Source organism: Corylus avellana, chromosome ca2 (genome assembly GCF_901000735.1).
Source record: "Corylus avellana chromosome ca2, CavTom2PMs-1.0".
Lineage (NCBI taxonomy): Eukaryota > Viridiplantae > Streptophyta > Magnoliopsida > Fagales > Betulaceae > Corylus > Corylus avellana.
Window position 1 is genome coordinate 10,784,209 of NC_081542.1, and position 23,095 is coordinate 10,807,303.

General features: G+C 36.3%; 3 protein-coding genes across 4 annotated transcripts in view; 2 read left to right on the plus strand and 1 right to left on the minus strand.

Annotated features, from left to right (window-relative positions):
- The window catches only part of LOC132170423 (uncharacterized), a 14,432-nt gene extending 10,173 nt beyond the window's left edge, over positions 1–4,259 (plus strand). Inside the window, exons 11-13 of the mRNA XM_059581409.1 lie at positions 3,375–3,418; positions 3,540–3,785; positions 3,922–4,259. Coding sequence (XP_059437392.1) covers positions 3,375–3,418; positions 3,540–3,785; positions 3,922–3,940 — 309 coding nt within the window. The 3' untranslated portion in view covers positions 3,941–4,259. The remainder of the gene's footprint in view (positions 1–3,374; positions 3,419–3,539; positions 3,786–3,921) is intronic.
- Positions 4,260–10,248: 5,989 nt separating this feature from the next.
- LOC132170425 (protein TIC 20-II, chloroplastic) lies at positions 10,249–11,431 on the minus strand. Its single transcript, XM_059581412.1, has one exon. The coding sequence runs from the start codon at positions 11,357–11,359 to the stop codon at positions 10,754–10,756; it is 606 nt and encodes a 201-aa protein (XP_059437395.1). The 5' UTR covers positions 11,360–11,431; the 3' UTR covers positions 10,249–10,753.
- Positions 11,432–13,765: 2,334 nt separating this feature from the next.
- Positions 13,766–21,613, plus strand: LOC132170424 (biotin carboxyl carrier protein of acetyl-CoA carboxylase, chloroplastic). Of its 2 annotated transcripts, XM_059581411.1 has the most exons (7): positions 13,769–14,089; positions 18,975–19,028; positions 19,122–19,288; positions 19,371–19,698; positions 19,834–19,905; positions 21,066–21,131; positions 21,239–21,613. In XM_059581411.1, the coding sequence occupies exons 1-7, from the start codon at positions 13,943–13,945 to the stop codon at positions 21,260–21,262; spliced, it is 858 nt and encodes a 285-aa protein (XP_059437394.1). In that variant the 5' UTR covers positions 13,769–13,942; the 3' UTR covers positions 21,263–21,613. The 2 variants fall into 2 exon arrangements, with proteins under 2 accessions (XP_059437393.1, XP_059437394.1); XM_059581410.1 differs by having other exon boundaries at positions 13,766–14,089; positions 18,975–19,288.
- Positions 21,614–23,095: the final 1,482 nt, after the last annotated feature.

Genomic DNA, 23,095 nt, shown 5'->3' on the forward strand with positions numbered 1-23,095 from the left:
ACACACAAATATATCAAGACAATGTGTAATTTAACGGTGGTATTGGTACTAAGCTGGTTGGGTGTAGGCACGTTTAGGTGCGTGTTGACATCTTCTATTATTTGTGTGAGCTCAATGGTGTTGGTTTGGTTAGCCTTTTGTTTTGGTTGTCTATGATGGGTTTATTGAGTTGGTTTTGTGTAGAGGTTTAAGCCTTTTTGTGCTCTTGGTAGCATAGGGGTGTTTGGTTCTTCGCTAGTTGAAAGGAGCGGTGGGGTTTCCCAAGCAGTATTGTTGGGTAAGCTGGGTGTTGTTTGGCTGTCAAACCCATAGGAGTTGGTTCGAAGGGGCAGAGGTGACCAAGTTTCTCAAATCGTCAAGGGATGGAATCTAGGTGTTCATTGCTCAGAGATGCTCTAATGGTCCATTTGGTTGGTTTTTGGTTTTTGGAGGTGCCATATATTATGGGGGTGTTCCATGATTTTCATACTAGTAGTAAGTTTGAAAAAAGTCTTGATGCCACTTTCATTGCTATCATTCTGAATAAATCTGGGGCTACTGATCTTGGACTTTTGAGCTATTAGTCTTTAGAGTGGAGTTTACAAGATTATTGCTGAAGTTTTAGCAAATAGGTTGAGAATGGTTGTCGAGAAGATTATTTCGAGGCCACAGACTTTTTTGCAATCGTTAATGTGGGCGTTCTTTCAGGCCTTTATGTGGGGTCTAGGCATGTTGGTGTGGTTACCATGTGAACCTTTTGTTTGCAAATGACACTTAATTTTTTGTGGGGGCCAATCATGACCACCTACGCTATCTGTGTGCCTTATTTTTATGCTTGGAAGCTGTTTTCGGTTTGAAAATTAATCTAGCTAAGTCAAAATTGGTTCTTGTGGGTAATGTCAATAATGTGGATGTTTTGGTTGGTATTCTGGCCTGTGGGGTTTCTTCATTGACTTTAAAAGTATATTGGTCTTTTTTTGGGAGCCTTTTATAAGGCCAAACCTAGTTGGGATGGTATTATTGAGAAGAGATAGTGTTAGTTGTCTAGTTGGAAAATAATGTACTTTTCTTAAGAGTGGTAAGGTTGCTTTAATCAAGAGCACTCTTTCCAATTTGCCTATGCATTTAATGTCTCTTTTCCATCTCCCTGTTGGTGTTGCAAACCTTGTAGAGAAGCTACAACGAGATTTCTTATGGGGTGGGCTAGGTGAAGAGTTCAAATTTCACTTGGTAAGTTAGTCTAAGGTTTATTCTCCGATCTTTGAGGGAGGGTTGGGGGTCTGGAACTTGCTAGTGTTCAATTGTGCACTTTTGGAAAAATGGGTATGGTGATATATGCATGAGACAGGCTCAGGGGAGAGTTGGGGTGGATTCTAAATATGTAGCTCGTGTGGTGGGTGGTGTTCTAATGAGTTTCTTTGGTCTTATGGTGTGAGATTATGGAAAAATATTAGGAGTGGTGCTGGCATGTTTTCTAGTCATACCAGAGTTGAGGTAAGGAATAGCTCCAATATCAGATTCTGGCATGACATGTGGTGTAGGGATCAGATCCTTAAAGAAGGTTTTCCAGATTTAATGGTATTGCTTGCATTAAGGATGCTTTCAAAGCAATTCATTTGGAGTTTTCTAGTGGTTCCCATATGTGGCACATAAGCTTTATTAGAGCGATTCATGATTGAGAGGTAGATGTCTTTGCTTTTTTTTCAATTTATTGTATTCCTTTGAAAGCTTCTTTCTTTGCTTCGTCGACTACCCTAGGAAAGATTCTTACCATGGATAACCTAGGGATATGCGGCTTATCATTGTGGTTGATTGGTGCTGTATGTGTTAGAGAAGCGAGGAGTCTGTGGATCATCTTCATCTCCATTGTGAGGTTGCTTGTGCCTTCTGGAGTGCTATCTTCAATTGTGTTGGGGGCTGTCTTGGGTCATGTCTAGATGAGTAGTAGACTTGTTTGCGTGTTGGAGGAGGTTATTTGGTAAGCCCTCACAGTGCAACTGTGTTGAAGATTCTGTATGTAGTTATTGAGTGGTGTTACATTGAATGCAACTCATAGATATGTACGCATGCGTATGTATATGTATGTGTATATTTATATTAGAATACTGGCTTTTGCAAAATAACAGATGTGGAAGCCATTGGAAGAAAGTTCAATAGCCCGAGGTTCCCTAAGCATTGGAGAAAGGTGATATTAACCTTGATCCAGAAGCATTGCTGTAGAGGAAGGGTCTTGTTATCTAGGTTTTGAGGCTTTCGGATAACATTACATAATATTTGCAATCAGCATTTTAGGTGATGACATGGTTAACTAAAGAGAAGGGGACAAGCAGTTGTGGATTTCTGTTGTTGATGGTGTTCTGTTTATGTTGATGTATTTTGTTTCCGTTTTTCCTCTTCAATCCACTGGTATTACTAGGTTTAAGAATGGGGATTGCTGCCCTCAAACCCCACACACTCTTCTTTCTTCTCGCCATGTGTTGAATGCTGACCTTCCCCTTTGAAGGGGGAGAGTTACCTTTTCACTTTATAGGCCGGTGGTTGGTCCAGTCGTGCTACATTATCATGGTAATGTATTGTTCTAAGTGCAACTTTCTTTTAATGATGCTGGATAATTGGTGTAATGATGCTGGTCATTGGTGTAATGATGCTGGATAATTGGTTATTGGTTTTATGTTGTTTAAAGTGCCATTTTCTTTTAGAATTTGTTAGAGAAAATGAATGTACTTAATTTGGAGAATGGAACTTTTTCTAAGGATTTGATTTGGGTCTAATTTGCTTCATGGTTTAGTATGAGCATACACTTATTGGATCAAGTTTTGATATGCCATTGACTTGTAGAGTTTTTGACTGAAAGGGAGATTAAATTTCTTTGGTCTCGTCTATTTGGTATTTATCTTTTTATTAACTGAAGTCTTTTATTTTCAGCTAATTTATCTATGGACTATTGAGAAATTGGGAGTATACTGGTTTTTGTGGTTTCCGTGTTCAGGAATTCTACATGTTGCCTCCACCTGTGAACACCCCTGTTTGCTATTGTGGCAAGTTTGGTGAATGATATGCTTGATTATGGTCTAAATTCGTGTGGTTTGGCTGCCACAATTTTGTATGTCATTTTCGATATTTTTTCTGAAAACCTTGTAATTTATTTGCAAAGTTTAATGACTTTACCAACTAATAAATAGTGGAGGGGAAAAAGAGAAAAAAAGGTATATTTTTCATTGCTTTTGTTGTGTGCTTTCCTTGTGACGTGCTATATCTCTAGGTCTTTTTTTTTTTTCTTTTTCTTTTTTGTTTTCCCCTTTTCAAATAAATATCACCTTTTCAATTTAACTATAACTTTGCACTTTTTCAAAAGTGGGCATTTCAATGGTGTTCTTTTGTAATTAATTTGTCAGGAAGAGAAAGAAAAGAGCCGAAAGGTTGAACGGGATGATAGAAGGTAACTTTCTTTGTCTTTATGTTTAATTCTACATATTACAAATCAATTGTGTCCAATACCTACCTGGATATTACTTTTCTTTCTTCCCCGACCCCCTCACCTTCAATTGTTTACGTTATAGATCAAAAGAGCGAAGTAGGGATGGAGACAGGGAATCTAGCAGGGATCATGAGAGAGGAGACAGCCGTGATCGGGGCAGGGATTATGATCATAGGGGCAGAGATCGTGATAGGCATTATGACCGTGAAAGGGGACATGATCGGGAGCGTGACAGAGATTCAGATCGCTCCCGTGGTTATGATTCAAGAAGTCGGCGCAGGTCACGGTCAAGGTCAATGGAGCGCTCCAGGGATTATGATCGCCACAGGTACTCTATGATTATTAATCAGACTCCCATAATAAATATGGTGTATTTTGTAAGTGTATGGTCTCTGATTGTTGTTCATATTCACATTGTGGGAACTTTTTAGGTCCTTATCTGATTAGCTGTTCCCTCTTTTCAGGCGATATGATCGACACTAGACGATCCTAGCTGTGGGGAATATGGATTTGAAAATGTTATCGTCGAGGTCAGTGTTAAGACACATGTAGGGAAAAGATAATTTTATTGTGTTTTTTTATTAACTTTTTAGCGGAGTTGAGCTGTGATTCTCCAGTGATGGACATAATAGTGCTTAGGTTAAAGTATTTGGTGTTTGAGAGGTATGTTTCGACACCCTGATCAAGTTCACTTTGGAGTTTGCATTCCCACTATAAAATGTGGGTTGTAATTTGGGTTTACTCTTGCGGTATTAAAATTTGGTTTGATGTGCTTTTAAGTCAAATCATTTTACTTGAATAATCCACATGCAATGCCGTGCACAGCAATTTTCATGTTAGGTTAAACTTTGAAGAACAAACATGTTGAGAAAAGGGGGAAAATTGTTAATAACCAAACTGATTTCCTTATTCAGTATTTGCAGCTGTTGTTCCATTGTATTCCAAATGAAACTCCGATCAACTTCCCCACTGTTCTTGAGAGTTTGTGAGGTTTGAATTTTTTGGCATCATTAATTAATATTATTTATATTTCTTGATCTCATTGCATTATGCTTTTAATTGGGCCACGTCTAATGACATGGTTGTGAATGTTGTTCACAATTACCTCAAGAAACTGGAGATTTTGGTAGTTCTTTCGTGATCTAATTTAGCTTTGGGATTTAATTGGAAATGAAAGTTATCATACAAAAAATAATTTGAATTAAAGAAGAGATTAGTTTATGATAAATCTGTAACTTAAAAAATAAAAAAGGAGAAAACCAGACTTGGGGAAGATTTGGAAATGTTCTCTTCAGAAATGGGATGGGATACTAATGAAATAATACTAAGTTCAAATATTATATGAAAACAAAATTTAAATGATATTATTTATATGTTAATATTACCTTAAAACTGAAGAGTATATTTTGTCAACTTGTATATAGATGTTTACTGAAAAAAAGAAGAAGAAGAATTTACTAAAATTGTCTATTAATATTTGGGTAAATATCTTAAAAGAGAAAGCACCATAAACTTTTTTTTTTTTTTTTCTTTTTGAATTTTTACTCTTTAGGTCAATCGAAAAGGCAAATTAATTTCTACTGTTACATTTTTTTTTCAAATGTTTAACCCCCGCCGGTCCCAACTAAACCCACCGTTTTGTCATGTCAACATATTAATTTTTTATTAGTTTAATTAAATTTTTTTAAAAAAAAAAAAAAAAAAATTAAACGGGTTGCTAAAAAGTCACTCCTAATCAGCCACCTCCAGAGAGTTAGGGGTGGTTGCAAGCCACTCCATAGGAAAGCCACCCCATCAAAAAAATTTTATTTTTTAATTTTTTGTAAGATTTAAGTTTTAAATTAAATAATAAAAAATTAATATGTTGACGTAGTAAAATTATGCGTTTAGTTGAGATTGACAAATGTTAAACATTACATTTGGGGAAAAATATAATAATAAGGGTTAATTTGCCTTTTCAATTGACCTTAGGAGTAAAAATTCAAAAGAAAAAAAAAAAAAAAAGTTCAGGAAGTTTTCTGTTTTAGCGCGTTGACTCAGGGATTTATAAGATATATACCCTAAATATTTCTATGCAGAAATTTTCAGCGATTTCTTTCTCAATTTAAATATTTTCAAGCCATCTTCCATCTCGTTGAAATCTTCTTTTAACAATTTTTATAACTAAAAAAAAAAAAAAAATCGTTCTGTATTAGCCGCTGAAATTGGAAGGGTTAACACAAAACAAATCAATCTATTAATCAAATAATAAATCTGACTTAACTAGGTTTTGGCATAAAGTAGAAATTGTAGGCTATGCTTGTTAGAGTATTTGGGATTTTTTTTTTTTTTTTGGTTTTGAATAAAAGGGTTGATGTGACGTAAAGATGAGAAGTGTTTTTTTTTTATGGGTTCACACTTGAGAAAATGTTTTCTATGGATAAGGTGAGCCTAGGTTACATAACAGATATAAAGTTACTCCTAAAAAGCACAATTTTTTTTTAAAAAAAAAACAAATAAAAGGGAGAGAGTGATTGTTTAGGGGAGAAGGGAAATGGATCATCTTCATTCCAATTGAAATGACGAGAAGCTGATGAGGGGTCAAATTGTCTACAAAAAGTAAAATGACAATTTTACCCCTCAAAAAACAATGGACAGACTCATCTCATTTCAATTGAAATAGAAATGATTCATTTACAAGGGAGAAGAGGGGTAGCTACGCAGGTACCATCCTTCACCTTAGAGGTGTCAAATTACCAGGAAACCTGAACCGGAACTAAGAAACCGGAAACCGAAAAACTGGGGACTCGGTTCCGGTTTGAAAAATCCAAAAACCGGTACCCCAGTTCCAATACCCAGTTTTTGGTACCCGATTTTTATCGGGAATACCGGAACCGGGTTTATATTTTATTAAATAATATTTATATATTATTATATTATATATATATTAATATTTTTTAATTTTTTTACGCTTAGGTTTAGGTCTCCCGTCTTCAGTTCTCACTTCTCCCCTAAGTCCCCTTCATCTTCTTTTCTCACATCACGCCGCAAGCCCCTCCTCTTCTCCATTTTCTCCTCTAGTCCTCTTATTCATTTCACTTCTCCATTTTTACTTCTTATTGTTTTAATGTTTTCTTTATGCACCTAATTTAAAATGATTTTTAGGGTATTTTAAAAAATTGAATTTTTATTTCTAAGGCCCATATAGGCAAAAACATTGATTTTTTAGGATTTTTGAGCTTTTTTAGGTTTATTTTTAATTATTTGGAACAATCACAACAAAGTCTCTTTAATTTAGACAAAAATACTAATAGATTTTTTTATTAAAATGAGTTAACTTATGAAAAAAAAATGAGCTTATTTTAGGCCCAATACCTAAAATAAGCCCAAAAACTAATTTTATTCAAAAACCGGTTACCGGACCGAGTAAAACCGGAACCGGCCGGTAACCGGTTTCGGTTCCTGTTTTGGCCAAAAATAGGGAAATTGGACCGGGTTGACACCCCTACTTCACCTGGGGACTGGGGTGGTCACGCAATCACTGTATTTTTTTTCTTTTTAAATAACAAGTTAGCTCTTACCCTTGCAAAAGTTAAACACCTAATTTGACAAAATATTCTTGCTGTCAAAAGTTTTATTAAAAAACTATTTTGTTAATGTATTTTTCAAAGTGAGAACAGAAATACGAATACGATAAGAAATACAGGCATATGCAATTTTTTCAAATTGGGATAAATTGGGATGGTAGGGCACATCATGCTCAAATTAATCTTCTTTGTTATATAAAATTCAAAGGTAAGATAAGAGGGAGATGTTTAGTTTTGTCTCAATAGGGACACAATGAGGGAAAATAAAGGAAAAACTAGGAAGAAAATGTGTATTTGTGTCAACAAGTTGAGTAAAAAATGGTACTACACGTCTTGTGGGAGGCTCTAAGACCCATTCTATATAAATTCTTTTTTAAGTTTTCGGGGGAGTTATTTATAGAGCTTTGGCATAACGAGGAAATTGGAAATGTGAATGTGACCATCTACCTCTAATGTACGGACTTCATGGTATGTCTATATCAGTTTAAATCATAAATCCTTTTTTTTTTTTTTTTTTCAATTTCAGCCTCCATTAGAATTTTTTGTTAAATCATAACGAAGAGGTGTCCAAATATCCTTTGGGACAAGTATGACACAACTTTTAATTACAATATTTGACAAGTGGTAAGATCATTGATTATGATTCCACCACGCTCTGCTATGGATTCAATTATTTCTGCTAGCTGACAAAACTTATATTTACTTTTTCTTAATTAAAAAAAAAAAAAAAGCCTAATAAAAGAAGGACAAAACAAAAAAAAAAAAATTATTGCTTCACACATTTTTTTCAATTTTCATTTTGTTTTTTTTTTAAAAAAATTAAAAATAAAGCAAAAGTTGACCAAAAGTTGAGTCTCATAGTTGAGCCTTTAGCATTTTCCTTACCATTTTCCTTGAAGAATAGGGGTCAAATGTAGTCGTGGTCCACTTTCCCTACTTGTTTCAAGAGTCGCGCTAGGATGATAATGACGTACAAAACGACACATATCTACCAAAATCTATCCTTCTTATCTCAAAATTTTCATTGCAAGTTATTCTATGCTATTTTGTGAAAATATTTATTTCTTTTAGAAGTTGGGTTTCTTCTTCCGCAATTCATAGTTAATTTTTCTTTCTCTCGAGTCACTTTTTATCTTTACTTGTTTTGACCTATCGTTCCACTCCAGTTATGCAATTGATGCGATATAAATATAGTTTATCATTATTTTATGTGATTTTTTTTTTCTTAAAAGAAATAAACTCAAAGACACATATGTTTGGCCCGTGTGGTCAATTTCAGGCCCATAGTTGACCACATTCTGGCCCCAATAATTGATGCTAGCGAAAAGATTACCAATGTCAAATCCTGGTCAAAGTAATTGATGCCAGCTAAAAAGTTGTCGATGTTCAAGTATGGCCATAGTAGCCGATGCCGGCCAAGAGTAGCCGAAGTTCAAGTTTTAGTCATAGCAACCGAGACAAGAGTTACAATAACTCAAGAGACAGAGAACTCAAGAATTAAAAGTTACAATAACTCAAGAGACAAGAGTTACAAATGATAAATTAACTTTATTGTTGTTAATGTAAAAGTAGAAAAGACTTGTAACGTTCATACTATTTCTCTATAAATAAGAGTATTGTATACAATCAAAAAGATCAAGGAAAAATGTATTCATGAAAAGGCTTTGATGTGTGGACATAGACCATATGCAGTTCTATTAACAAGTGTCGGCCTATTCACCTACTCACATGCTTAAACCTTTATTTGATTGATTGACACTCAGTCTGATTGATCGAAGTACAGACTCAATTAATGCTTGTCACTTCTCAACGGTCCCCACATACACTGTTTTGCCATGTGTAGATTTGATTTTGATTGATTGAACCCCATGTTTGATAGATCAAAGTTAACTAGGTTAGAGTTATTAAATACTTATCAACGTTACCTGCAAGTTCGATCGATCGAAACTTCATTTTTTTCTTAATTTCTAGACCTATGACATCTTCCAAAAATTGTCTTCTAGTCCGATGAGATTCCCTTTAACACCATTTATGATTTAACCCTTCATCACGAAATTAGAAGCCAAAATCATTCGTCATATATTCCGATCAATCCCATAATCCCTAATTATTAAAACTAAAAGCCTATAAATGAAATCCACTAGTCAAAATCATTACCGGATTATCAAAACATTATCAAATGGATGGCACGACCAAGTAGAAGAGGTTTTCAAGATCTTGAAGGAAGCCATGACAAATACCCAGTTATGGACATGCACAATTTTTCGAATACCTGTGTGCCACAATGCATTAAAGATTTTGAGTAATTGGGCTGAACTGACAAACCCATCAACCCTTAATTTTTTATTTAATTTTTTAATTTAATAAAAGTTGATTTAAAGGCTAATGGACATTGCTACATCAACCTAATGGGATAGGGGTGGGGTGAAATTTGTGATGGATAAGTAAGTTATAGGTGGGTAAAGGGAGGATCCAAATATGCAACAGAAGCACTAGTCCAGTACAAGTTTTCCGAAGAAACTGATCAAGTTCTTCAACAATTTCCATTGTTAAACCTTGAGGACAAGGTTGTTGTAGCCAATCATAGTCCCTGAAGATTGCAGAGGCAGAATCATAAAGTATCTGGAGTTTGCTGGAAATGAAACAGACAAGGAAAACAACTCGTGGAAAGGGAAGTTCAAAGAGTAGACAACATGGCAACTAGGGCTAGGGGTTGTCTGTCCTCCCTGCCAAAAACTAACTGTCAAGTGAAATGTTGGATGCAGAGGTGAATAAACTCATCATATGTTTACTGAGTTCGACTCTCCGATTGAGATGACTACTAATTTGTTGTTCAAATTACTAACAATGGATAAATTTTAGATTATCCAACCATATACCAGACACCGAACAGATACGTTTCATATGATCTCTCTCTCTCTCTCTCTTACAATTGCTAGAAACTTGTTACCAAGATTCGAATCCTCGGCTCCCACCTGAAGTGGAGTTTGTATTGACTAAACTGTGTCTACAATCTGTTATGGTATCTATAAGGTGAGAAACCTTTGAATGCGGCTTGAGAACTCAAGGAGACTGCTTGCTTGCTTTTCTGCAGTCAAGGGTCATTTCGGGAACCGAGGAACGCAGATTAGCTGAGCTGTTTCGGGAGAAGATAGGGCCTTTACATTGTTTGATAAAATGCCTCACACAAAGCCAGCACGCCAGCTATACAAGTAATGCATGAGAGAGCATTCAATTTTCCATAATTGCATTGAAAAACCTAAAACACAAAATATTAACCAAAATAACAACAATCTCCTGGATCTCAACTCAACCAAACAAAGAACACAGAGCCAGAACAAAACAAGTACATTATCCTCGCAAACAAACTTCCCCCATCATAAAGAAATAAATTACCCCATCATCACAGCAACTTGTACCTCGTGCTTCAATCACTTGTATCCTACGGTTAATCAGTTATACTACTATCCAAACCCCATTCGCCATCTGTTTGAAGAAATAACAAGGAGAAACCCATCCAAATACTTGTTCCCTGCGCCTAAATAGTTTTTGCGTCCAAAACTTTAAGAAAAGAGGAAGAAATAAAGAAAAGGGTGTACACCCAGATTTCCCTACCAAACACAAAGACAACATACTACTGAAAATAAGCAGCATTGTTTGGTAAAATGCCTCGCACACCAGCTGTTCGAAGGAATGCCCAACTTACAAACAAAAAGACAACTACTAATAACTAGATCTGCCTACCAGCAGCATCAGCAACGAATGGCAGGTAGGGGGTCCTGCCGAGAACACAACACACGAAGCTATAAACAAAACACAAAACACTGAACACAAACAGCACGTTGTAAGCCCAGACCATGACCCTGAAGCCGAGCCCGGAGCGGCCTGGGCTGAGGACCCGCTGGAGCAACAAGGGCAGCACGAGGAGCACGTCTAGAGTGACGGCCTGCATAGCGTTGAACCTGACGTAGCGGCTGAAAGCCGGGTTCCTGACGACGCCCAGGTAGAGGGCAAAGAAGGCAACGAAGGAGGCGTAGGGGATGGACCTGTAGAGGGAGAGGAGAGGGAGAAGAGGGTCGAAGAGGGATCCAAGAGGTGGGTATTGGAGGAAGAGGAACCTGCCGTACTGGAGGGAGTTGAAGAAGGGGAGGGTGTAAGACACGGCTGAGATTAATCGATCTGTGGCTGGGGTTGGGTTGTACGACATGCGGGTGATGGTGCTGCTCCGCTTCGGCGGTGCCGTACGTATGAATTTGGGCGGGTCATGGAAGAGGGCCGACCGTGAACTGATGAGGTTAGCGGTGGCTGAGAGGCGGAGGAGAGGAATGGAGGCCATTCTTTCGGGAGAGAGAGAGACCTCTGGATTTTCTTTTATAACAAGTTTAAGAAGCGGTCGGACGAGGTAATGAAAATGAGAAATGCTGCGAGTGGGCCTGGGCAAATTTAATGCATTCCGACTTTCGACCGCTTACGGACCGATAATTGACCGACTTCTATCGACATAAATTAATCAATACGCTGTAGGCAAAAAAAATATATATATATAAATATATATTGACAAATTCGGTTCAGTTGGCGAAATAAAATTTGTTAACCGAACCGACTTTACCGACTGATTTTGCCCATAATTTTCAATTTTTTCACATACCGACCGCCTATCGGTGTCGGAACAAAAATTTGGCTGAATAAGTCAATAAAATTTCCGACTTCATAGACATTTTTGTGAAACAAAAATTTTTTTGCGGACACCGACCGACGCCTAGCCCTAGCTACGAGTAATGTTGTACTTTTATTTTCAAATGCTTTCATATTTACAATTAGAATTAAAATTTAATATTGATTTATCTTAAATTTTAATAATAATTTTAAAAATTATATTACTTATGGAGAATAAAATGGAATAAAAAGTCTTATAGATAACATTACTTGAAATGCTACACATACTTACACCTCCAGCTTGCACTATTAAATTATAATTCAATAATTATTTATCTTAAATTTAATAATAATTTTAAAAATTACGTTAAAAAAGTGAAACTAGGAGCGAGAATCCATGTAATATTACTCTATATAGATTCAAGGCTTCACTCGTAATAAAAACCTTTGAAAAAGTCACTTAATCGATTCAATTATCTCATCTTATAATTTCCTGCAAAAGAATCACACTCCCTCTTGGTGTGATTAAGGGCTCATTTACCAATATATATAATTAAGCATATGGCTTCTTTATTAATAAAGTAGAAGTTGGTATGACCACTTGATTGAATATATTAAAATAGTTTAGCCTTGGTTTATAGGGCATACCAGAAGAAAAGCTAATGAAATAGTTCACTGTTTAGTAAAAGTAGCTTTTTATCGATAGCTAAAAAAAAGTGTAGATGGAAGAAAATCTTATTTTTCTTCAAATATTATGCTTATCGAACAAGATGTTTCTTATTGAATTAATAAAAGCCTGAAAATTTCCTTAAACAAAGAGAATAGTGTCAAAAGAAATCATGACACTAAAATGGACATATAACCAATTATTATTATAAAGTCAGTGCAAAAATGTTTTAGTTATTTACTTCCATCGATTAATTGTTGTCCAATTTTTTTATTCAAAAAAATGTAGACGGTGACGACTAGAGTGACTATTCTACTTTAGTCATGATTTGTAGAGCATACTAGAAGGGACGTTAATGAAACAATATGATATTTAGCGGAGAGTAATGCTAAGGGTAAGACCATTGTCCTCCTTTGCCCGCCGCCCCTAAAAAAAGGACATGACTTTCAAAATTATAATTTGATCAAAATTCATAAGTGATTTATTATAAATTCAATGATGATTTTAAAAAGGGGAAAATATAATTTAGCTCCCAAAACTATCAGTCATTTTCATTTTAGTCTTCTAATGCTTAAAAAGTGATAAAGTAACCCCAAACTATCAAAAAGTTGTAATTTGGTTACTCCATTAGTCAACATCGTCAAATAGGATGAAAAATGCAAAATGACGTCGTTTTTTTTAGGTTAAGTTATTAAAATGCCCTTTTGAAAAAAAAAAAAAATCAATTTAAAAAATGCCTCCCAAAAATAGTGTCGTTTTGACCCAAAAAAAAAAAAGTGTTTTAGCTTGTAGGGTGGCCGCCCAACCACCCCCAAGCCTGTGGGGGTGGTTGGGCGGCCAACCCCATGGCCTAGGAGTGGCTCACCGACCACCCCTATAGCCTACCCTAAACCACCGTTTTTTATTTTTTTTTTCCTTAGAACAATGTCGTTTTGGGAGTACTTTTTTAAATTGATTTTTTTTTTCAAAAGGGTATTTTAGTAACTTTATCTTGTCAAAAAGATGTAGTATTGAATTTTTTATCCCATTTTACGGTAATGACTAACGGAGTGGCCAAATTGCAACTAGTTGGTAGTTTTGGGGCTACTTTATCACTTTTTGAACATTAAGGGGCTAAAATGAAAATAACTAATAATTTAATATATATACTCAGTTATAGCGGAGTATTTAAAACCTCCAAAACCAATAACTGAAACCGGGCACCCCATTACCTATTTTCCCAACCGATTTTCCGGTTCTGGTTTTGGTCCGATTTTCCCCTTTCTTTTTACACCTTTAGTATATATATATATATATATATATATATGGATGTTTGAAATGATGCAAAATTTCATTCAAGTAAGAAGAGGCACGAGAAAAGCATTTTCCCAGGGTTAAATTGTAATAAACCTAATCTGAAAACGTGGCAAATGGGGACAGCGCGTACGGCCCAAATACACACTCTCATCTGCACCTTCTCCTCAATCTCTCTCCCTCTCTCGCTCCCTTTGGTTTCATCGAGCAGGAAGTGAGGTCAGTTCCAGTCTGCCTCGGCCGTTGACATCTCTCAGAGTGAATCACTCACTCCCTCTCTCTCTGGAACTTGCTCTCTCAGCAATGGCTTCGTCTCTGGCTTCAGCTTCAGCTTCGGCTTCAGCTGTGAGCAAAGCCTCAGCCACTTCGCCTCGTTTCAACAACAATTACACTCTCTCTAATCTTTCTTTTCCTCTTACTCCTAAGCCCAGGCTCCGCCTTTTAACCAAGGTAACGAACCTTCTCTCTCTCTCTCTGAGTTATGCTCTGTTTGTGTTCTGAGAGAACGTGGGAAATGAATGAAATTTTGATTTTATGTTTTCGGTTTGAATTTTTTGGGTAACCGAGATGTTAATTTTTTTAAATTTTTTTTTTTTTTTATAACCATTGTGAATTGGAGTTATATATATAATTTTCTAATAAAAATTTTATGCTATGCTGTTTATGGATTTTAGGATTGAACTTGTCCTGGGATATTTGAAATGCATTGTGACTTATGTGTTAGTTTTTATGAGAAACACACAAGATTTCATATAGCATAAAGTGGAACAGTGTACAAGCTCAAGGATTAGGCGTCCTTCAAACAAAAGAAGGAAAGAACAGAAAATTCTATAATGCAAAGAGCAAAACGACGTGTCATCTAAAGATATTTAAGAAATAATCCCCCTTTGGCCAAGAAATAATAGCCTCTATAGATTGCGTTGGAAATAGAGTTTGAAAGAGCTTTTTAATAAAAGCTTCATTTTCAAGCTTTGCGTTTTGGGTTTTCTTAGAACAGAAAAATTTTAAAAAGTGTTTTTTAAAGCTTTTTTACCAAACGGGTCAAGTTTTGTTTGACACAACATTACTTTTTAAGCTCCTTATTGTAATTCCAAAAAGGCTCTCTTTCTTGATGACTTATTGCTATAAACATATTGTAGTTCCAATGCATAGAGTAAAGATAAATGTAAGAACCAATGGCAAAAATTTTGGGCTTCCAAGTGCAAGGGTATGGGTTGTGACCAAATGTCTTGAGAATGGCCACTCAATCTTTAAAGTTAGCACTATATCTAGCCTCCCTTCCTATGACCTTGATGTAGTGGGCTCAAATTTACTAATGATCTTTACTTTTCTTTCTTTTATATAAGAAGTATAAGTTTTGAGACACCTCTAATTGGGAATATGTGAAGTACGTGACACTTGTGCGATAGGTTGTAGTTCTTTTAAGTTGGTAAAGGTTATTTCTTTCTTTAATTTTAATCAAAATGTTATAAAATCATGACCTGAGTAATTAACTTTATAAATCTTGAGAGGAACAATCTGGGATGATACATGGACTAGGCTGTCTAAAGATATTCATCACTCTTCAGTTCATTGGAGTATTAGAAGGTTACTCTGAGATCCAGTTGTTCTAGACTTGTATGTGTTGAGTATGACTTGAATTCTTCAAGTCAAGTCACTTTTGTGTGGGGCCATATGTCTTTGTTTTTTTCCAAATTGGTGTTGGAGTTCACGTTTCAGCCAAGAGGAATTCTTCTTCAAGTTACGTGCACAACAATATGTAACGACCTATGTCTTATGTGGTGTATATGGATTGAAAGAAATGCTAGATGTTTTGAGGACTCTACTAGGACTATAGAGGAACTGACTCATCTTTTCTTCTTTACTCTTTACTCTTGGACGGCCGCTTGGCTAGCTCCTTTAGTAATTAGTTTTTCTGACTTCCTCTTTCACTTCTCTCCCTCTTAGGCGCACTTTATTTATACTTCCCGTGTATATGGGTTGCGCCCCTCTGCGCTTTTAATTTATATCATTATTACTTATAAAAAAAAAAAAACAATATGTAACGACCTAGGAAAAAGTGCTAGCAATATCTGCGATATCACCTCAAAATGACTAGTCAATTTAAAACTTCCATTGAATTTCCTATAAAGTCCAGTTTCGTCTAGTAATTAGGCAATGTGGGACTTAGCAGTCATGACTATCTTTATAAACCACACTCTATGTGGGCTACTCCTCATCATGGAACTAGTGTATTACAAAATCTCCCTCTTAAACTCCTGATGTCTTCGTTAGGGTCACATCATGCAGTTCTCCAGTACCACATGGCCTGGCGTACTAGGTGACTTTGATACCATTTGCCCAGGGAAAGTGCTAGCCATATCTGTGCTATCACCCAAAAAAGATTAGTAGATTTAGAGCTTCCCTAGAATTCTTTATAAAGCCCAGTTTCAACTAGTAACTAGGCAATGTGCTTAACACTAATGACTATATTTATAAACTACCTACTTTATGTGGTCTACTCTTCGTATTCCCCATATGAGACCGGGGTGTTACATTGTACTTTTTTTACTTCACAACAAAACAACCTTAACTCATAATGTTAAATTACAACTTCTCCATTTTACCAACGGAAGTGTGGATTATTGATCTTATTGAAAATATAAAATGTAATGTATTTGTGGAAGCAACTATTCATTGGAAAGAGAAGACGAAGAAAGTTACCATGCTGTTTGCAGAAGCTGCATAATGCATGCATTGACTATGATAGAGATAAATTATATTATAGAAAGACATGCATAACTTCAGCTTCATAAAATGTTAATGCTTAGCAAATGGTTTCTCACTAACAAGGAAGGAAACTTGCCAAGATTGTGTTGCAGGAAAGGTAATTTTTAAAATTAAGGGGACCTTCTGTCTCCTTTGCTGTTTGTCATGGTGATGGAGGCGTTGGATAGGATGATTTCAGCTGTAGGGAGTAGAGGTGTGTTGTCTGGCTTCTTTCTGAGGATGGAGACTAATATATCCCTTCTTCTGTTGGTTGATGATACTTTGCTTTTCTGTGGGGCCGACCCAAATCATCTATGCAATTTACGGAGTTTATGGTTTTGAAGGCGAACTTAGCCAAGTTGAAATTGGTTCTTGTGGGAAAAGTTGATAATGTGGCTCGGTTGGCTAGGAGTATGGGTTGTGGGGTTGTGTCTCTTCCCATGAAGTATCTTGGTCTTCCGTTGGGGGCCTCCTATAAGGCCAAGCATATATGGTACGATATTATTGAGAAGATAGGGCGTTGGTTGTCTAGTTGGAAAATATTGTATTTGTTTAAGGGTGGTAACACTAACCTTATCAAGAGCACCATATCCAACTTATTATGTACTTTATGTCTTTCTTTCCTCTTCCTATGAGTGTTGCAAACTGTATTAAGAAGCTTCAATGTGATTTCTTATGGGCCGGCTAGGCGAAGAGTTCAAGTATCATTGGTGAGTTGGTCCAAGGTTTGAATGCTGATGGGTTGGGGGTTAGGAACTTGTTGAGGTTCAATCATGTTCTCTTAGGTAAATGGTTATGGTGCTATGGGCTTTAGAGAGAGACTTGGTGGAGAGTGGTGGTGGACTCTAAATATGGAAGTTAATGGGTAGGGTGGTGTTCTAGTGAGCCTGTTGGGGCGTATGAGGTGGGTTTATGGAAGAATATTAGGTGGGATATGGGGAAGTTTTGTAGCCATACCATATTTGTGGTGGGAGATGGCTCAAAGGTTAGATTTTGGCATGATCTTTAGTGTGAGATATGGCCCTTAAGGAAGACTATCCTATTTTATTTGGTATTGCTTGCGCAAAAGGTGCTTTGGTTGCGGCTCACATGGAATTTTCTGGAGGTGTCATTCAGTGGAACGTGAACTTTGCTAGAGCGGCTCATGATTCGGAGGTTGATGCTTTTACCTCATTCTTTGGGATGTTGTATTTAGTGAGAACAAGATGGGAAGGGAAGGATAAGCGTCCCATCCAAACTACCAATACAATAGTGATGCAAAGAATTCTACAATAGCTGTCCCATCCAAAAGATGGTCGTTTGATGTTAAATCCTAAAGTGTCATGAGTTGTAATGATGGTTTTTGTTTTCCTTGGAAGAGTGTTTGACGGACCAAGGTCCTGTTGAGGGTGGCCTTCTTTGTTTGGTTGACGACCCTAGTAAAGATCCTTACCATGGACAACCTTCGGAAGCGGCATTATTGTAGTTGATAGGTGTTATATGTGTAAGAGGAATGGGGAGTTCATGCACTATCTTCTTCTTCATTGTGAGGTTGCTTGTGCCATTTGGAATGTTTTCTTCAATAGATTTTGGTTTTCTTGAATTGATTTTGGTTTTCTTGAGTTATACCTGATAAGTAGCCGACTTGTATGCTTGTTGGTGGACCGTTGACAGCACTCAAAAGTGTTGCTATGTGGAAAATGGTGCCTTTGTGCCTCTTGTGGTGTTTGTGGAGGGAAATGAATGGTAGAAGTTTTGAGGACCTTGAGAGGCTTTTGGAGGAGATTTAAGTCTTTATTTTTCAACACCATGTATCTTTGGACAATTGCTTTTGTTTCTCTTGATGATTAGTTATCATGATTTTAGCTTTTCTTGTATACTTCCTGAGTGCCTGGAGCTGCCTTACGCTTTTAATGATATCTTGGAAACTTGGTTTGGGCTTTTCCTTATCCCGATCTTCCCCCAGGCTAACGAGGCTTTCCCTTTTGTGGGCTGCTTCTCAAGCCTGACCAGATTCGTCATGGATTTCAACCTTCAGGTATTGGCTTAGTACCAGGGAGAAGGATCCCATTTGGCTGATAGGTACTGGTCCCCCTCTGCTATGAGTTAGGCTGTTCTTCAAGATAAGCTAAAGTGATGATCTGCAGAAGCAAAAGAATCAACTGGTGAAACAGAATCATCGGCTGCCCCCCTTGTTTCTATCATTTTTTTTTTAAAAAAAAAAAAAAAAATTATTTCCTAAGGCTGTATGTACTGAATGTAGAATGGGTGGGACCAGAGGAAAATCAAAGGAACCTCATTCTTAGATTTCATAGATTCTGTTAGTGGCACGTGGGGCAGAAAATGGACTGGATGGTTACTGAGTTTGAAATTTAATAATCTGTAAGAGTGCTGGACCCTGTCTGTCTTTGTCTCAAGCTTAATGTTCCAATTGTAATTCAGAAGTTGCTGTTTCTAGTTTCTTTTTACTTTCAGAAGGTAATATGCACTGTAAGATTACAGTGAAAGGGGTCTTTATGTTGAAACTACTTTTTTTTTAAAAACAAGTCTCTTCAACTCTTCTATCTGTCTCTAAATGAAAAGTCTGAAACTGACGCCTACATTGTAGGGTCTACAACCTAGTCAGAACCATTCCATCATAGTAAAAGCCCAAATGAATGAGGTAAGGTTCTTTCAAATGTTTTCGATGAAGGATCTGTTTTCAAATATTCATTCCTTCCTGGACATGCTTTTGGCATCATCTTTTGGCTTCAAGGTTGGTGTTGATGGCTCCTCAAATGCTGCTGCTACTCCCCCAACCAAGTCGGAGGCAGTGGCACCAGAAGCAAAGGCTGCTAAACCATCAAATGACCCTTCTTCTGGAGCTTTGGCTACAGATGAATCGATCCCTGAGTTCATTGCTCAAGTTTCAAGTCTTGTTAAGTGAGCAAGCTGGATCTTTTATTGCTCTGTACTTTTATCATCTTTTCTTAAGCATAAGAAATCATGTTTATCTTCCTTGCAGGCTTGTTGATTCAAGAGATATAGTGGAGTTGCAGTTGAAACAGCTTGACTGTGAAGTTCTAATCCGTAAAAAGGAGGCCTTACCTCAACCACCACCTCCTGCTCCAGTTACTTGGATGCATTCACATGTTCAATCGGGGGCACCACCAGCCCAACCTGTGCCTGCACCTGCACCTGCACCTGCCCTAGCTCCTGCGGCTCCTACACCATCACCATCAACTTCTTCTTCTGCTGTCAAGTCAGCCAAGTCATCACTTCCACCTCTTAAATGCCCCATGGCAGGGACATTCTACAGAAGTTCAGCTCCTGGTGAACCACCATTTGTGAAGGTGAATCTTTTCTTCTTAGTGATTTACCTGGATTTGAATATGACGCTAAGTGATCAGCAGAACATAGCTGCTGTACTATCTTTATTTTTTATTTTTTTATTGGGTTATTTGTCTTAAATGAGGAGTTTCTTTTAGGTTGGAGACAAGGTACAGAAGGGACAGGTCTTATGCATCATTGAGGCCATGAAATTGATGAATGAGATAGAAGTAAGTTTCTGCATCCAAACTCTGAGAAATATGTTTCTCTTCTACATAAGATGACTTGTGAATTGTTCAATTAGTGCTTGTTATCGTTTTCTCTTATCTTTGTAGTTTATAAACTTATTTTGTATGAGGATGGAGATAAAATTGGGATATACTGCCCCTTGATCTAAACTTTAATTATCGAGGCATGTAAATTCTTCTTCTTCTTTTTTTTTTTTTTTGTGAACTTGTTCAACTTTCCATTAAATATCCCATCTAGAAATTCTGACCTCAGACAGTTTAACATTCTCAACACCAGCCACAACACCAATCTCTATCAGTTTCTGTGGCAGCTGCCTGGTAACTAATGGATATCTAAAGAGAATAGAGGGAGGACAGGCGTACAAGCACATTCTTGGTGCATGCCAAAACGTAGTTGCGCCCAGAAGTTCCTTTGATCTTAGTAAATTTAGTTGCAAAAACCTGCTTCATGATTAAGAATCAGAGGGAAAAAAATGGAATTTATGTTTTTATTGACTAGTCGACAATGGGTGTTGGTGTCCAATGTTTGCATTTCAATAAATAATAAACCTTTCAAGATATGTAGCTTGAAACTTAGTGATCCTGTCAATAAATCGTGAGATATATGATTGATTGCTAAATGAGGACTTAATATAGATGCTGTATTAGATGGTAGATTTTGGATGAGTATAAAAATGCTGGACACAGTTTTTCCGGTCTGTTGTACAAAGGAGTTAGTATTCCTTCACAAGCCAAAATATCTTAGGTGTTACCTTGTACTCAATATTTCAATATTTAACATATTGGTGGATTTGCTTGGACAAGGAGGAGAGAAAATGCAGTGTTGGACAGTCCTGGAAATGGAGTATTTCTACAATCAAGTTAGGTCTAAGGTTTTTTTTAAAAAAATCTTACCTAGCAAGGTATCAAAAACAAAATAAAATTCTCTTTCCCTTCCCCCTACCTTTTTTTATTTTTTTTTTCTAAATATTTTTAAAATAAAGTTCTTCGGGTTGTAGCGTTTTTCGCTAACCATGATCATTTTGTGTACATATTAATCTTCTAGAATCTGCCGTTATTGTGCTGTCTAGATCAGCAAATGGAGTCCAAAAAGTGTCTTTCATTGACTATAATTTATATATTTTCTCTCTTGTTGTGTTCAGGCTGATCAATCGGGAACCATAGTTGAGATCCTTGTAGAAGATGGCAAGCCTGTCAGCGTTGACTTGGTAAGTTCTTTTTGGGCAAGTCAACTTTATATTTGCAAGTAGCCTAGTATGGTAATTTACATTTGTTTCAGGTTGTGTTGACTTTTATTTTTTATTTCTCTTTTCAGCCTATGTTTGTAATCAAACCTTAGAGCTCGACAGTCAAAGCATGCAAATAGATGGAGTAAATGGTGTGATTAGAAAGAGGTGCAGTTGGTAACATTTGTGAGATGCGGCATTATTTCATTTTGGTAGATTGTTTTTGTTTGAGATGAGATGTGGCTAGAGTTGAGAGTTGACTTTGATTGTTTAATCAAATATTTATTTATTTCAAACTTCTTTCACTAGAGAGAGCAGAGATTTCCCTGTCCAGGCTTTGGACGATGTTGCTTTAATAAACTAGTTATTTGAGTGCTGTATTCAAGAAGCCTTCAAAGCCAAATGCTTTGGGTTCATTATTATTATTTTTGATTCTGCACTAGATGAAAAATTCTTTTTTCATTTTTCAGTTGTGAAAACATTTCATCCCCAAAGTGGGGATGGACATAATTCTAATCGATAAATGTTACATGCACTCTCAAGTTTACAATTTCAAGTGCGCATTCTGACGTAGAAGCCGAAATTAATATTGAATTTTGGATCTAATGATAATTTTTAATGTCGCGTCAAAGAATACGCTTAGGAGCGTGGACTTGGGATTACATGTAGTATTTCTCATTCTAATTTGGCGAGGACTAAGTTTCGCTGATGGTTATGGCTATTTTATATGAAACTAAATGCTTAAATCTAAACGTAAATTAGAATTTAAATAGAATAGAGTAAAGAATAGAATATTGGCTTCACCACTATCCGCATAACAATGGTTAATCATATTTAACAAGAAAATATCATTCTATGAATAATATTACTCGTGCCACACATTGAGCTGTCAAGAAAACATCATTATCAATAAATAAGTACAATTCATCTTCGGTTGACACGGATTGTCCACCAAACCTCTAAGATGCAGTATGATCTGTCTTCCATAAGCATGGGTTATCAAATCTCTTGATTTGGTTATACACAATTAGAGAATAAGTATAATCCATCTTTGGTTGGCACGAATCATTTACCTAAATTATGCTAAACTAGGATGTAGTACGATTCATTTTTCCTAGGTATGACCTATCAAACCCTCATGATTGCATATCAATTAAAATCGTTGTATAACTATTATTCATATTGTTAAATATTTTTGTTAAATATGTAATTGGCGTATTTCGGTGATCAAAACCTTGTAATTACATCCCACATGTAAAATGGCTTCTTTCGGAGCACTTAGCAGTAGTTTTAAGGGAGGCCCGTCTGCACGGGGACAAAGGCCGTCCAGACGTGCTGCAGGATGAACATCTCTAGTACTAAAACTAGAGATCTCCGCTCGCAGGTCGTCTGTACAGAGAAAGTACCGCAGAAATTTGTCTAAGTCTTGAAAGCTCCCATACAAATTCCAGAGAGCTTTATTCGATAAACTTAGGGTGGTAAAAAAAAAAAAATTAAGGTGTGATTTTTTTTTGCCCGTAGACTTATGAATTTATTTTACAAATAACCTAAATATAATTCATGATTGTATTTAATGCAATTTAAGTGCATACAATGAGATTAATGCACATATGAATTGAATCATAAGTCATCTATAATTATAAAATAATTATTCATATTCGGTGATAAAATTTGGCATTTTATCTGATAAGACTACAGTATGTCGATCGTGCTATATCTTTTGACATGCTGAACAAGATCACCGAGAGAAAAGACTACATACCTACTACTTGGAGATTTATGAAATGAAGTTCATACCCATTTTGGTTTGTTGCAAAATGATTGAGAAGAAAATCTTCTTAATAAAAAAGCTAAAATCTTCTTAACTTCACTAAACGTACTTGAACTTCTATCATTTTTATAATTACATTTCAAAGTTTAAAAATGGTCAATTTAGTATATCGAAC